The 16,861-nt window shown below is 48.7% G+C and overlaps 1 protein-coding gene across 1 annotated transcript in view; it reads right to left on the bottom strand.

Annotated features, from left to right (window-relative positions):
• dnah5l (dynein, axonemal, heavy chain 5 like) overlaps nt 1-16,861 on the bottom strand; it is a 314,079-nt gene that overhangs the window by 183,898 nt on the left and 113,320 nt on the right. Inside the window, exons 56-57 of the mRNA XM_072451290.1 lie at nt 16,751-16,861; nt 16,294-16,545 (exon numbers count right to left, since the gene is read on the bottom strand). The exon at nt 16,751-16,861 is cut by the window's right edge and continues 60 nt beyond it. Coding sequence (XP_072307391.1) covers nt 16,294-16,545; nt 16,751-16,861 — 363 coding nt within the window. The remainder of the gene's footprint in view (nt 1-16,293; nt 16,546-16,750) is intronic.

Genomic DNA, 16,861 nt, shown 5'->3' with positions numbered 1-16,861 from the left:
TGTCCACACAGCGTCCTACATGTTTCATGTCCACACAGCGTCCTACATGTGTCATGTCTACAAAGCGTCCTACATGTGTCATGTCCACACAGTAACCTACATGTGTCATGTCCAAAGCGTCCTACATGTGTCATGTCCACACAGCGTCCTACATGTGTCATGTCCACACAGCGTCCTACATGTGTCATGTCCACACAGTGTCCTACATGTTTCATGTCCACACAGCGTCCTACATGTGTCAAGTCCACAGCGTCCTACATGTGTCATGTCCACACATCATCCTACATGTGTCATGTCCACACAGTGTCCTACATGTGTCATGCCCACAAAGCGTCCTACATGTGTCATGTCCACACAGTGTTCTACATGTGTCATATCCACACAGCGTCCTACATGTGTCATGTCCACACAGCTTCCTACATGTGTCATGTCCACACAGCGTCCTACATGTGTCATGTCCCCACAGCGTCCTACATATGTCTAGTCCACAGTGTCCTACATGTGTCAAGTCCACACAGCGTCCTACATGTGTCATGTACACACAGCGTCCTACATGTGTCATGTCCACACAGTGTCCTACATGTGTCATGTCCACACAGTGTCCTACATGTGTCATGTCCACACAGTGTCAGTGTCCTACATGTGTCATGTCCACACAGTAACCTACATGTGTCATGTCTACAGCGTCCTACATGTGCCATGTCCACACAGCGTCCTACATGTTTCATGTCCACACAGCGTCCTACATGTGTCATGTCCACACAGCGTCCTACATGTGTCATGTCCACACAGTGTCAGTGTCCTACATGTGTCATGTCCACACAATAACCTACATGTGTCATGTCCACAGCGTCCTACATGTGTCATGTCCACACAGTAACCTACATGTGTCATGTCCACACAGCGTCCTACATGTGTCATGTCCACACAGCGTCCTACATGTGTCATGTCCACACAGCGTCCTACATGTGTCATCTCCACACAGCGTCCTACATGTGTCATGTCCACACAGCGTCCTACATGTGTCATGTCTACAAAGCGTCCTACATGTGTCATGTCCACAGTGTTCTACATGTGTCATGTCCACACAGCGTCCTACATGTGTCATGTCCACACAGCGTCCTATATGTGTCATGTCCACACAGTGTCCTACATGTGTCATGTCCCCACAGCGTCCGACATGTGTCTAGTCCACAGTGTCCTACATGTGTCAAGTCCACACAGCGTCCTACATGTGTCATGTCCACACAGTAACCTACATGTGTCATGTCCACACAGTGTCCTACATGTGTCATGTCCACACAGTGTCAGTTTCCTACATGTGTCATGTCCACACAGTAACCTACATGTGTCATGTCTACAGCGTCCTACATGTGCCATGTCCACACAGCGTCCTACATGTTTCATGTCCAAACAGCGTCCTACATGTTTCATGTCCACACAGCGTCCTACATGTGTCATGTCCACACAGTGTCCTATATGTGTCATGTCCACACAGTGTTCTACATGTGTCATGTCCACACAGTGTCAGTGTCCTACATGTGTCATGTCCACACAGTTACCTACATGTGTCATGTCTACAGCGTCCTACATGTGTCATGTCCACACAGCGTCCTACATGTTTCATGTCCACACAGCGTCCTACATGTTTCATGTCCACACAGCGTCCTACATGTGTCATGTCCACACAATGTCCTATATGTGTCATGTCCACACAGTGTCATACATGTGTCATGTCCACACAGTGTTCTACATGTGTCATATCCACACAGCGTCCTACATGTGTCATGTCCACACAGCTTCCTACATGTGTCATGTCCACACAGCGTCCTACATGTGTCATGTCCCCACAGCGTCCTACATATGTCTAGTCCACAGTGTCCTACATGTGTCAAGTCCACACAGCGTCCTACATGTGTCATGTCCACACAGCGTTCTACATGCGTCATGTCAACACAGCGTTCTAAAAGTTTCATGTCCACACAGTGTCCTACATGTGTCATGTCCACAGCGTCCTACATGTGTCATATCCACAAAGCATCCTACATGTGTTATGTCCACACAGTGTCCTACATGTGTCATGTCCACACAGCGTCCTACATGAGTCATGTCCACACAGCGTCCTACATGTGTCATGTCCACACAGTGTCCTACATGTGTCATGTCCACAAAGCGTCCTACATGTGTCATGTCCACACAGCGTCCTACATGTGTCATGTCCACAGTGTCCTACATGTGTCGTGTCCACACAGTGTCCTACATGTGTCATGTCCACACAGTGTCCTACATGTGTCGTGTCCACACAGTGTCCTACATGTGTCATGTCCACACAGTGTCCTAAATGTGTCACGTCCACACAGTGTCCAACATGTGTCATGTCCACACAGCGTCCTACATGTGTCATGTCCACACATTGTCCTACATGTGTCATGTCCACACAGTGTCAGTGTCCTACATGTGTCATGTCCACACAGTAACCTACATGTGTCATATCCACACAGCGTCCTACATGTGTCATGTCCACACAACGTCCTACATGTGTCATGTCTACACAGCGTCCTACATGTGTCATGTCCACACAGTGTCAGTGTCCTACATGTGTCAGGTCCACACAGTAACCTACATGTGTCATGTCCAAAGCGTCTTACATGTGTCATGTCCACACAGCGTCCTACATGTGTCATGTCCACACAGCGTCCTACATGTGTCATGTCCACACAGCGTCCTACATGTTTCATGTCCACACAGCGTCCTACATGTGTCATGTCTACAAAGCGTCCTACATGTGTCATGTCCACACAGTAACCTACATGTGTCATGTCCAAAGCGTCCTACATGTGTCATGTCCACACAGCGTCCTACATGTGTCATGTCCACACAGCGTCCTACATGTGTCATGTCCACACAGTGTCCTACATGTTTCATGTCCACACAGCGTCCTACATGTGTCAAGTCCACAGCGTCCTACATGTGTCATGTCCACACATCATCCTACATGTGTCATGTCCACACAGTGTCCTACATGTGTCATGCCCACAAAGCGTCCTACATGTGTCATGTCCACACAGTGTTCTACATGTGTCATATCCACACAGCGTCCTACATGTGTCATGTCCACACAGCTTCCTACATGTGTCATGTCCACACAGCGTCCTACATGTGTCATGTCCCCACAGCGTCCTACATATGTCTAGTCCACAGTGTCCTACATGTGTCAAGTCCACACAGCGTCCTACATGTGTCATGTACACACAGCGTCCTACATGTGTCATGTCCACACAGTGTCCTACATGTGTCATGTCCACACAGTGTCCTACATGTGTCATGTCCACACAGTGTCAGTGTCCTACATGTGTCATGTCCACACAGTAACCTACATGTGTCATGTCTACAGCGTCCTACATGTGCCATGTCCACACAGCGTCCTACATGTTTCATGTCCACACAGCGTCCTACATGTTTCATGTCCACACAGCGTCCTACATGTGTCATGTCCACACAATGTCCTATATGTGTCATGTCCACACAGTGTCCTACATGTGTCATGTCCACACAGTGTCAGTGTCCTACATGTGTCATGTCCACACAGTAACCTACATGTGTCATGTCCACACAGCGTCCTACATGTGTCATGTCCACACAGCGTCCTACATGCGTCATGTCAACACAGCGTTCTACAAGTTTCATGTCCACACAGTGTCCTACATGTGTCATGTCCACAGCGTCCTACATGTGTCATATCCACAAAGCATCCTACATGTGTTATGTCCACACAGTGTCCTACATGTGTGATGTCCACACAGCGTCCTACATGTGTCATGTCCACACAGCGTCCTACATGTGTCATGTCCACACAGTGTCCTACATGTGTCATGTCCACAAAGCGTCCTACATGTGTCATGTCCACACAGCGTCCTACATGTGTCATGTCCACAGTGTCCTACATGTGTCGTGTCCACACAGTGTCCTACATGTGTCATGTCCACACAGTGTCCTAAATGTGTCACGTCCACACAGCGTCCTACATGTGTCATGTCCACACAGCGTCCTACATGTGTCATGTCCACACATTGTCCTACATGTGTCATGTCCACACAGTGTCAGTGTCCTACATGTGTCAGGTCCACACAGTAACCTACATGTGTCATGTCCACAGCGTCCTACATGTGTCATGTCCACACAGTGTCCTACATGTGTCATGCCCACAAAGCGTCCTACATGTGTCATGTCCACACAGTGTTCTACATGTGTCATATCCACACAGCGTCCTACATGTGTCATGTCCACACAGCTTCCTACATGTGTCATGTCCACACAGCGTCCTACATGTGTCATGTCCCCACAGTGTCCTATATATGTCAAGTCCACACAGCGTCCTACATGTGTCATGTACACACAGCGTCCTACATGTGTCATGTCCACACAGTGTCCTACATGTGTCATGTCCACACAGTGTCCTACATGTGTCATGTCCACACAGTGTCAGTGTCCTACATGTGTCATGTCCACACAGTAACCTACATGTGTCATGTCTACAGCGTCCTACATGTGTCATGTCCACACATCATCCTACATGTGTCATGTCCACACAGTGTCCTACATGTGTCATGCCCACAAAGCGTCCTACATGTGTCATGCCCACAAAGCGTCCTACATGTGTCATGTCCACACAGCGTCCTACATGTGTCATGTCCACACAGCGTCCTACATGTGTCATGTCTACAAAGCGTCCTACATGTGTCATGTCCACAGTGTTCTACATGTGTCATGTCCACACAGCGTCCTACATGTGTCATGTCCACACAGCGTCCTATATGTGTCATGTCCACACAGTGTCCTACATGTGTCATGTCCCCACAGCGTCCGACATGTGTCTAGTCCACAGTGTCCTACATGTGTCAAGTCCACACAGCGTCCTACATGTGTCATGTCCACACAGTAACCTACATGTGTCATGTCCACACAGTGTCCTACATGTGTCATGTCCACACAGTGTCAGTGTCCTACATGTGTCATGTCCACACAGTAACCTACATGTGTCATGTCTACAGCGTCCTACATGTGCCATGTCCACACAGCGTCCTACATGTTTCATGTCCACACAGCGTCCTACATGTGCCATGTCCAAACAGCGTCCTACATGTTTCATGTCCACACAGCGTCCTACATGTGTCATGTCCACACAGTGTCCTATATGTGTCATGTCCACACAGTGTTCTACATGTGTCATGTCCACACAGTGTCAGTGTCCTACATGTGTCATGTCCACACAGTTACCTACATGTGTCATGTCTACAGCGTCCTACATGTGTCATGTCCACACAGCGTCCTACATGTTTCATGTCCACACAGCGTCCTACATGTTTCATGTCCACACAGCGTCCTACATGTGTCATGTCCACACAATGTCCTATATGTGTCATGTCCACACAGTGTCATACATGTGTCATGTCCACACAGTGTCAGTGTCCTACATGTGTCATGTCCACACAGCGTTCTACATGCGTCATGTCCACACAGTAACTACATGTGTCATCCACACAGCTTCCTATATGTGTCATGTCCACACAACGTCCTACATGTGTCATGTCCACACAGTAACCTACATGTGTCATGTCCACACAGCGTCCTACATGTGTCATGTCCACACAGCGTCCTACATGTGTCATGTCCACACAGCGTCCTACATGTTTCATGTCCACACAGCGTCCTACATGTATCATGTCCACACAGCGTCCTACATGTGTCATGTCCACACAGTAACCTACATGTGTCATATCCACACAGCGTCCTACATGTGTCATGTCCACACAACGTCCTACATGTGTCATGTCTACACAGCGTCCTATATGTGTCATGTCCACACAGCGTCCTACATGTGTCATGTCCACACAGCGTCCTACATGTGTCATGTCCCCACAGTGTTGTGTCTAGTCCACAGTGTCCTACATGTGTCATGTCCACACAGTTTCAGTGTCCTACATGTGTCATGTCCACACAGTAACCTACATGTGTCATGTCTACAGCGTCCTACAAGTGTCATGTCCACACAGCGTCCTACATGTTTCATGTCCACACAGCGTCCTACATGTTTCATGTCCACACAGCGTCCTACATGTGTCATGTCCACACAGCGTCCTACATGTGTCATGTCCACACAGTGTCCTACATGTGTCATGTCCACACAATAACCTACATGTGTCATGTCCACAGCGTCCTACATGTGTCATGTCCACACAGTAACCTACATGTGTCATGTCCACACAGCGTCCTACATGTGTCATGTCCACACAGCGTCCTACATGTGTCATGTCCACACAGCGTCCTACATGTGTCATGTCCACAAAGCGTCCTACATGTGTCATGTCCACAGTGTTCTACATGTGTCATGTCCACACAGTGTCCTACATGTGTCATGTCCACACAGCGTCCGACATGTGTCTAGTCCACAGTGTCCTACATGTGTCAAGTCCACACAGCGTCCTACATGTGTCATGTCCACACAGTAACCTACATGTGTCATGTCCACACAGTGTCCTACATGTGTCATGTCCACACAGTGTCAGTGTCCTACATGTGTCATGTCCACACAGTAACCTACATGTGTCATGTCTACAGCGTCCTACATGTGCCATGTCCACACAGCGTCCTACATGTTTCATGTCCAAACAGCGTCCTACATGTTTCATGTCCACACAGCGTCCTACATGTGTCATGTCCACACAGTGTCCTATATGTGTCATGTCCACACAGTGTTCTACATGTGTCATGTCCACACAGTGTCAGTGTCCTACATGTGTCATGTCTACAGCGTCCTACATGTGTCATGTCCACACAGCGTCCTACATGTGTCATGTCCACACAGTGTCCTACATGTTTCATGTCCACACAGCGTCCTACATGTTTCATGTCCACACAGCGTCCTACATGTGTCATGTCCACACAATGTCCTACATGTGTCATGTCCACACAGTGTCAGTGTCCTACATGTGTCATGTCCACACAGCGTTCTACATGCGTCATGTCAACACAGCGTTCTACAAGTTTCATGTCCACACAGTGTCCTACATGTGTAATGCCCACAAAGCGTCCTACATGTGTCATGTCCACACAGTGTTCTACATGTGTCATATCCACACAGCGTCCTACATGTGTCATGTCCACACAGCTTCCTACATGTGTCATGTCCACACAGCGTCCTACATGTGTCATGTCCCCACAGCGTCCTACATGTGTCTAGTCCACAGTGTCCTACATGTGTCAAGTCCACACAGCGTCCTATATGTGTCATGTACACACAGCGTCCTACATGTGTCATGTCCACACAGTGTCCTACATGTGTCATGTCCACACAGTGTCCTACATGTGTCATGTCCACACAGTGTCCTACATGTGTCATGTCCACACAGTGTCAGTGTCCTACATGTGTCATGTCCACACAGTAACCTACATGTGTCATGTATACAGCGTCCTACATGTGTCATGTCCACACAGCGTCCTACATGTTTCATTTCCACACAGCGTCCTACAAGTGTCATGTCCACACAGTGTCAGTGTCCTACATGTGTCATGTCCACACAGTAACCTACATGTGTCATGTCTACAGCGTCCTACAAGTGTCATGTCCACACAGCGTCCTACATGTTTCATGTCCACACAGCGTTCTACATGTTTCATGTCCACACAGCGTCCTACATGTGTCATGTCCACACAGCGTCCTACATGTGTCATGTCCACACAGTGTCCTACATGTGTCATGTCCACACAGTGTCAGTGTCCTACATGTGTCATGTCCACACAATAACCTACATGTGTCATGTCCACAGCGTCCTACATGTGTCATGTCCACACAGTAACCTACATGTGTCATGTCCACACAGCGTCCTACATGTGTCATGTCCACACAGCGTCCTACATGTGTCATGTCCACACAGCGTCCTACATGTGTCATGTCCACACAGTGTCCTACATGTGTCATGCCCACAAAGCGTCCTACATGTGTCATGTCCACAGTGTTCTACATGTGTCATGTCCACACAGTGTCCTACATGTGTCATGTCCACACAGCGTCCTACATGTGTCATGTCCACACAGTGTCCTACATGTGTCATGTCCCCACAGCGTCCGACATGTGTCTAGTCCACAGTGTCCTACATGTGTCAAGTCCACACAGCGTCCTACATGTGTCATGTCCACACAGTAACCTACATGTGTCATGTCCACACAGTGTCCTACATGTGTCATGTCCACACAGTGTCAGTGTCCTACATGTGTCATGTCCACACAGTAACCTACATGTGTCATGTCTACAGCGTCCTACATGTGCCATGTCCACACAGCGTCCTACATGTTTCATGTCCACACAGCGTCCTACATGTTTCATGTCCACACAGCGTCCTACATGTGTCATGTCCACACAGTGTCCTATATGTGTCATGTCCACACAGTGTTCTACATGTGTCATGTCCACACAGTGTCAGTGTCCTACATGTGTCATGTCCACACAGTAACCTACATGTGTCATGTCTACAGCGTCCTACATGTGTCATGTCCACACAGCGTCCTACATGTTTCATGTCCACACAGCGTCCTACATGTGTCATATCCACAAAGCATCCTACATGTGTTATGTCCACACAGTGTCCTACATGTGTCATGTCCACACAGCGTCCTACATGTGTCATGTCCACACAGCGTCCTACATGTGTCATGTCCACACAGTGTCCTACATGTGTCATGTCCACAAAGCGTCCTACATGTGTCATGTCCACACAGCGTCCTACATGTGTCATGTCCAGTGTCCTACATGTGTCGTGTCCACACAGTGTCCTACATGTGTCATGTCCACACAGTGTCCGACATGTGTCTAGTCCACAGTGTCCTACATGTGTCAAGTCCACACAGCGTCCTACATGTGTCATGTCCACACAGTAACCTACATGTGTCATGTCCACACAGTGTCCTACATGTGTCATGTCCACACAGTGTCAGTGTCCTACATGTGTCATGTCCACACAGTAACCTACATGTGTCATGTCTACAGCGTCCTACATGTGCCATGTCCACACAGCGTCCTACATGTTTCATGTCCACACAGCGTCCTACATGTTTCATGTCCACACAGCGTCCTAAATGTGTCATGTCCACACAGCGTCCTACATGTGTCATGTCCACACAGTGTCCTACATGTGTCATGTCCACACAGTGTCAGTGTCCTACATGTGTCATGTCCACACAGTAACCTACATGTGTCATTTCCACACAGCGTCCTACATGCGTCATGTCAACACAGCGTTCTACAAGTTTCATGTCCACACAGTGTCCTACATGTGTCATGTCCACAGCGTCCTACATGTGTCATATCCACAAAGCATCCAACATGTGTTATGTCCACACAGTGTCCTACATGTGTCATGTCCACACAGCGTCCTACATGTGTCATGTCCACACAGCGTCCTACATGTGTCATGTCCACACAGTGTCCTACATGTGTCATGTTCACAAAGCGTCCTACATGTGTCATGTCCACACAGCGTCCTACATTTGTCATGTCTACACAGCGTCCTACATGTGTCATGTCCACACAGTGTCAGTGTCCTACATGTGTCATGTCCACACAGTAACCTACATGTGTCATGTCCACAGCGTCCTACATGTGCCATGTCCACACAGCGTCCTACATGTGTCATGTCCACACAGCGTCCTACATGTGTCATGTCCACACAGCGTCCTACATGTTTCATGTCCACACAGCGTCCTACATGTGTCATGTCCACAGCGTCCTACATGTGTCATGTCCACACAGCGTCCTACATGTGTCATGTCCACACAGTGTCCTACATGTGTCATGCCCACAAAGCGTCCTACATGTGTCATGTCCACAGAGTGTCCTACATGTCATGTCCACACAGTGTCAGTGTCCTACATGTGTCATGTCCAAACAGTAACCTACATGTGTCATGTCTACAGCGTCCTACATGTTTCATGTCCAAACAGCGTCCTACATGTGTCATGTCCACACAGTGTCCTACATGTGTCATGTCCACACAGTGTCCTACATGTGTCATGTGCACACAGTGTCAGTGTCCTACATGTCATGTCCACACAGTGTCCTACATGTGTCATGTCCACACAGCGTCAGTGTCCTACATGTGTCATGTCCACACATTGTCCTACATGTGTCATGTCCACACAGTGTCTGTCCTACATGTGTCATATCCACACAGCGTCCTACATGTGTCATGTCCAAACAACGTCCTACATGTGTCATGTCCACACAGTAACCTAAATGTGTCATGTCCAAAGCGTCCTACATGTGTCATGTCCACACAGCGTCCTACATGTGTCATGTCCACACAGCGTCCTACATGTTTCATGTCCACACAGCGTCCTACATGTGTCATGTCCACACAGCGTCCTACATGTGTCATGTCCACACAATGTCCTACATGTGTCATGTCCACACAGTGTCTGTGTCCTACATGTGTCATGTCCACACAGTAACCTACATGTGTCATATCCACACAGCGTCCTACATGTGTCAAGTCCACAAAACGTCCTACATGTGTCATGTCTACACAGCGTCCTACATGCGTCATGTCCACACAGCGTCCTACATGTGTCATGTCCACACAGCGTCCTACATGTGTCATGTCCCCACAGTGTCGTGTCTAGTCTACAGTGTCCTACATGTGTCAAGTCCACACAGTAACCTACATGTGTCATGTCTACAGCGTCCTACATGTGTCATGTCCACACAGTAACCTACATGTGTCATGTCCACACAGCGTCCTACATGTGTCATGTCCACACAGCGTCCTACATGTGTCATGTCTACACAGCGTCCTACATGTGTCATGTCCACACAGTAACCTACATGTGTCATGTCCAAAGCGTCCTACATGTGTCATGTCCACACAGCGTCCTACATGTGTCATGTCCACACAGCGTCCTACATGTGTCATGTCCACACAGCGTCCTACATGTTTCATGTTCACACAGCGTCCTACATGTGTCAAGTCCACAGCGTCCTACATGTGTCATGTCCACACATCATCCTACATGTGTCATGTCCACACAGTGTCCTACATGTGTCATGCCCACAAAGCGTCCTACATGTGTCATGTCCACACAGTGTCAGTGTCCTACATGTGTCATGTCCACACAGTAACCTACATGTGTCATGTCTACAGCGTCCTACAAGTGTCATGTCCACACAGCGTCCTACATGTTTCATGTCCACACAGCGTCCTACATGTGTCATGTCCACACAGTGTCAGTGTCCTACATGTGTCATGTCCACACAATAACCTACATGTGTCATGTCCACAGCGTCCTACATGTGTCATGTCCACACAGTAACCTACATGTGTCATGTCCACACAGAGTCCTACATGTGTCATGTCCACACAGCGTCCTACATGTGTCATGTCCTCACAGCGTCCTACATGTTTCATGTCCATAGCGTCCTACATGTGTCATGTCCACAGCATCCTACATGTGTCATGTCCACACAGCGTCCTACATGTGTCATGTCCACACAGTGTCCTACATGTGTCATGCCCACAAAGCGTCCTACATGTGTCATGTCCACAGTGTTCTACATGTGTCATGTCCACACAGCGTCCTACATGTGTCATGTCCACACAGCGTCCTACATGTGTCATGTCCACACAGCGTCCTACATGTGTCATGTCCCCACAGCGTCCAACATGTGTCTAGTCCACAGTGTCCTACATGTGTCAAGTCCACACAGCGTCCTACATGTGTCATGTCCACACAGTGTCAGTGTCCTACATGTGTCATGTCCACACAGTAACCTACATGTGTCATGTCTACAGCGTCCTACATGTTTCATGTCCACACAGCGTCCTACATGTGTCATGTCCCCACAGCGTCCTACATGTTTCATGTCCACACAGCGTCCTACATGTTTCATGTCCACACAGCGTCCTACATGTGTCATGTCCACACAGTAACCTACATGTGTCATGTCTACAGCGTCCTACATGTTTCATGTCCACACAGCGTCCTACATGTGTCATGTCCCCACAGCGTCCTACATGTTTCATGTCCACACAGCGTCCTACATGTTTCATGTCCACACAGCGTCCTACATGTGTCATGTCCACACAGTGTTCTACATGTGGCATGTCCACACAGTGTCAGTGTCCTACATGTGTCATGTCCACACAGTAACCTACATGTGTCATGTCTACAGCGTCCTACATGTGTCATGTCCACACAGCGTCCTACATGTTTCATGTCCACACAGCGTCCTACATGTATCATGTCCACACAGCGTCCTACATGTGTCATGTCCACACAATGTCCTATATGTGTCATGTCCACACAGTGTCCTACATGTGTCATGTCCACACAGTGTCAGTGTCCTACATGTGTCATGTCCACACAGTAACCTACATGTGTCATGTCCACACAGCGTCCTACATGTGTCATGTCCACACAGCGTCCTACATGTGTCATGTCCACACAGCGTCCTACAAGTTTCATGTCCACACAGTGTCCTACATGTGTCATGTCCACAGCGTCCTACATGTGTCATATCCACAAAGCATCCTACATGTGTCATGTCCACACAGTGTCCTACATGTGTCATGCCTACAAAGCGTCCTACATGTGTCATGTCCACACAGTGTCAGTGTCCTACATGTGTCATGTCCACACAGTAACCTACATGTGTCATGTCTACAGCGTCCTACAAGTGTCATGTCCACACAGCGTCCTACATGTTTCATGTCCACACAGCGTCCTACATGTGTCATGTCCACACAGTGTCAGTGTCCTACATGTGTCATGTCCACACAATAACCTACATGTGTCATGTCCACAGCGTCCTACATGTGTCATGTCCACACAGTAACCTACATGTATCATGTCCACACAGCGTCCTACATGTGTCATGTCCACACAGCGTCCTACATGTGTCATGTCCTCACAGCGTCCTACATGTTTCATGTCCATAGCGTCCTACATGTGTCATGTCCACAGCATCCTACATGTGTCATGTCCACACAGCGTCCTACATGTGTCATGTTCACACAGTGTCCTACATGTGTCATGCCCACAAAGCGTCCTACATGTGTCATGTCCACAGTGTTCTACATGTGTCATGTCCACACAGCGTCCTACATGTGTCATGTCCACACAGCGTCCTACATGTGTCATGTCCACACAGCGTCCTACATGTGTCATGTCCCCACAGCGTCCAACATGTGTCTAGTCCACAGTGTCCTACATGTGTCAAGTCCACACAGCGTCCTACATGTGTCATGTCCACACAGTGTCAGTGTCCTACATGTGTCATGTCCACACAGTAACCTACATGTGTCATGTCTACAGCGTCCTACATGTGTCATGTCCACACAGCGTCCTACGTGTCATGTCCCCACAGCGTCCAACATGTGTCTAGTCCACAGTGTCCTACATGTGTCAAGTCCACACAGCGTCCTACATGTGTCATGTCCACACAGTAACCTAAATGTGTCATGTCCAGAGAGTGTCCTACATGTGTCATGTCCACACAGTGTCAGTGTCCTACATGTGTCATGTCCACACAGTAACCTACATGTGTCATGTCTACAGCGTCCTACATGTGTCATGTCCACACAGCGTCCTACATGTTTCATGTCCACACAGCGTCCTACATGTTTCATGTCCACACAGCGTCCTACATGTGTCATGTCCACACAGTGTCCTACATGTGTCATGTCCACACAGTGTTCTACATGTGTCATGTCCACACAGTGTCAGTGTCCTACATGTGTCATGTCCACACAGTAACCTACATGTGTCATGTCTACAGCGTCCTACATGTGTCATGTCCACACAGCGTCCTACATGTTTCATGTCCACACAGCGTCCTACATGTATCATGTCCACACAGCGTCCTACATGTGTCATGTCCACACAGTGTCCTACATGTGTCATGTCCACACAGTGTCAGTGTCCTACATGTGTCATGTCCACACAGTAACCTACATGTGTCATGTCCACACAGCGTCCTACATGTGTCATGTCCACACAGCGTCCTACATGTGTCATGTCAACACAGCGTCCTACAAGTTTCATGTCCACACAGTGTCCTACATGTGTCATGTCCACAGCGTCCTACATGTGTCATATCCACAAAGCATCCTACATGTGTCATGTCCACACAGTGTCCTACATGTGTCATGTCCACACAGCGTCCTACATGTGTCATGTCCACACAGCGTCCTACATGTGTCATGTCCACACAGTGTCCTACATGTGTCATGTCCACAAAGCGTCCTACATGTGTCATGTCCACACAGCGTCCTACATGTGTCATGTCCACAGTGTCCTACATGTGTCATGTCTACACAGCGTCCTACATGTGTCATGTCCACACAGTGTCAGTGTCCTACATGTGTCAGGTCCACACAGTAACCTACATGTGTCATGTCCACAGCGTCCTACATGTGTCATGTCCACACAGCGTCCTACATGTGTCATGTCCACACAGCGTCCTACATGTGTCATGTCCACACAGCGTTCTACATGTTTCATGTCCACACAGCGTCCTACATGTGTCATGTCCACAGCGTCCTACATGTGTCATGTCCACACAGCGTCCTAGATGTGTCATGTCCACACAGTGTCCTACATGTGTCATGCCCACAAAGCGTCTTACATGTGTCATGTCCACAGAGTGTCCTACATGTCATGTCCACACAGTGTCAGTGTCCTACATGTGTCATGTCCAAACAGTAACCTACATGTGTCATGTCTACAGCGTCCTACATGTTTCATGTCCAAACAGCGTCCTACATGTGTCATGTCCACATAGTGTCCTACATGTGTCATGTCCACACAGTGTCAGTGTCCTACATGTCATGTCCACACAGTGTCCTACATGTGTCATGTCCACACAGTGTCCTACACGTGTCATGTCCACACTGTGTCAGTGTCCTACATGTCATGTCCACACAGTGTCCTACATGTGTCAAGTCCACACAGTGTTCTACATGTGTCATGTCCACACAGCGTCCTACATGTGTCATGTCCACACAGCGTCCTACATGTGTCATGTCCACACAGCGTCCTACATGTTTCATGTCCATAGCATCCTACATGTGTCATGTCCACAGCATCCTACATGTGTCATGTCCACACAGCGTCCTACATGTGTCATGTCCACACAGCGTCCTACATGTGTCATGTCCACACAGTAACCTACATGTGTCATGTCCACACAGCGTCCTACATGTTTCATGTCCACACAGCGTCCTACATGTTTCATGTCCACACAGCGTCCTACATGTGTCATGTCCACACAGTGTCCTACTTGTGTCATGTCCACACAGTGTTCTACATGTGTCATGTCCACACAGTGTCAGTGTCCTACATGCGTCATGTCCACACAGTAACCTACATGTGTCATGTCTACAGCGTCCTACATGTTTCATGTCCACACAGCGTCCTACATGTTTCATGTCCACACAGCGTCCTACATGTGTCATGTCCACACAGTGTCCTACATGTGTCATGTCCACACAGTGTCAGTGTCCTACATGTGTCATGTCCACACAGTAACCTACATGTGTCATGTCCACAGCGTCGTACATGTGTCATGTCCACACAGTAACCTACATGTGTCATGTCCACACAGCGTCCTACATGTGTCATGTCCACACAGCGTCCTACATGTTTCATGTCCACACAGCGTCCTACATGTGTCATGTCCACACAGCGTCCTACATGTGTCATGTCCACACAGCGTCCTACATGTGTCATGTCTACACAGCGTCCTACATGTGTCATGTCCACACGGTGTCAGCGTCCTACATGTTTCATGTCCACACAGCGTCCTACATGTGTCATGTCCACAGCGTCCTACATGTTTCATGTCCACACAGCGTCCTACATGTGTCATGTCCATAGCGTCCTACATGTATCATGTCCACAGCGTCCTACATGTGTCATGTCCACAGCATCCTACATGTTTCATGTCCACAGCGTCCTACATGTGTCATGTCCACAGCGTCCTACATGTTTCATGTCCACACTGTGTCCTACATGTGTCATGTCCACACAGCGTCCTACATGTGTCATGATGTTATTGACAATAGATTGACAGTGATCAGTACTTTTAGGAGCTTTGGTGACACAATTGAACACATTTTTGTTTTTCGCAAAAGCTGCGATACAAAAACACTTTTTTCTGACGAATGCATCGCATTTGAGAGAAATTGCGTCACATTTTGCGATGCCACTTATTCTGAACCTGATACATGATGGTGTTGGACTGACGTGGTAGGTGAGGAACTCCACAATGTTGCCGATGCGTTTGGACGTGACTGGAGAACGTCCAGAGTTCTTCATAGACGAGTCAAACAGGCCCAGGAACTGTCGGAGCGACGTCTGGTACATGGCGTTCACTACCGACATCTCCACGATCAGGAAGTACAGGATGCTGCCCCTGGTGGCCACAGGGCGGTACTCCTCACGCGCCTGGTTTATCTTCACCTCCATCTCGGCCGCGATCGACAGCTTCTCACTCACCTGCAGGGGTCAGAGGTCAGGGTCAGAGGTCAGGGGTTTGAGGTCATGGGTTCGAGGTCAGGGGTCATGGGTTAGAGGTCAGGGGTGAGAGGTCAGGGGTCATGGGTTAGAGGTCAGGGGTGAGAGGTCAGGGGTCATGGGTTAGAGGTCAGGGGTGATAGGTCAGGGGTCATGGGTGAGAGGTCAGGGGTGAGAGGTCTTTTACCTCGTGAGCCGTGGTCTTGGTGACGCGCAGCACCTGGATGAGGGACTCGTCCTCCACCAGTGAGCCCTGAGTGGAGCTGAGCCTGAGCAGAAGACTGTCCTCCAGCTCCTG

The sequence above is a fragment of the Eucyclogobius newberryi genome, unplaced genomic scaffold, assembly GCF_026437365.1.
Source record: "Eucyclogobius newberryi isolate DKJ021-1_F unplaced genomic scaffold, fEucNew1.0.hap1 SCAF_18, whole genome shotgun sequence".
Lineage (NCBI taxonomy): Eukaryota > Metazoa > Chordata > Actinopteri > Gobiiformes > Gobiidae > Eucyclogobius > Eucyclogobius newberryi.
The sequence above is the reverse complement of the archived record's forward strand: the minus strand, read 5'-3'. Positions and strand labels throughout refer to the sequence as shown.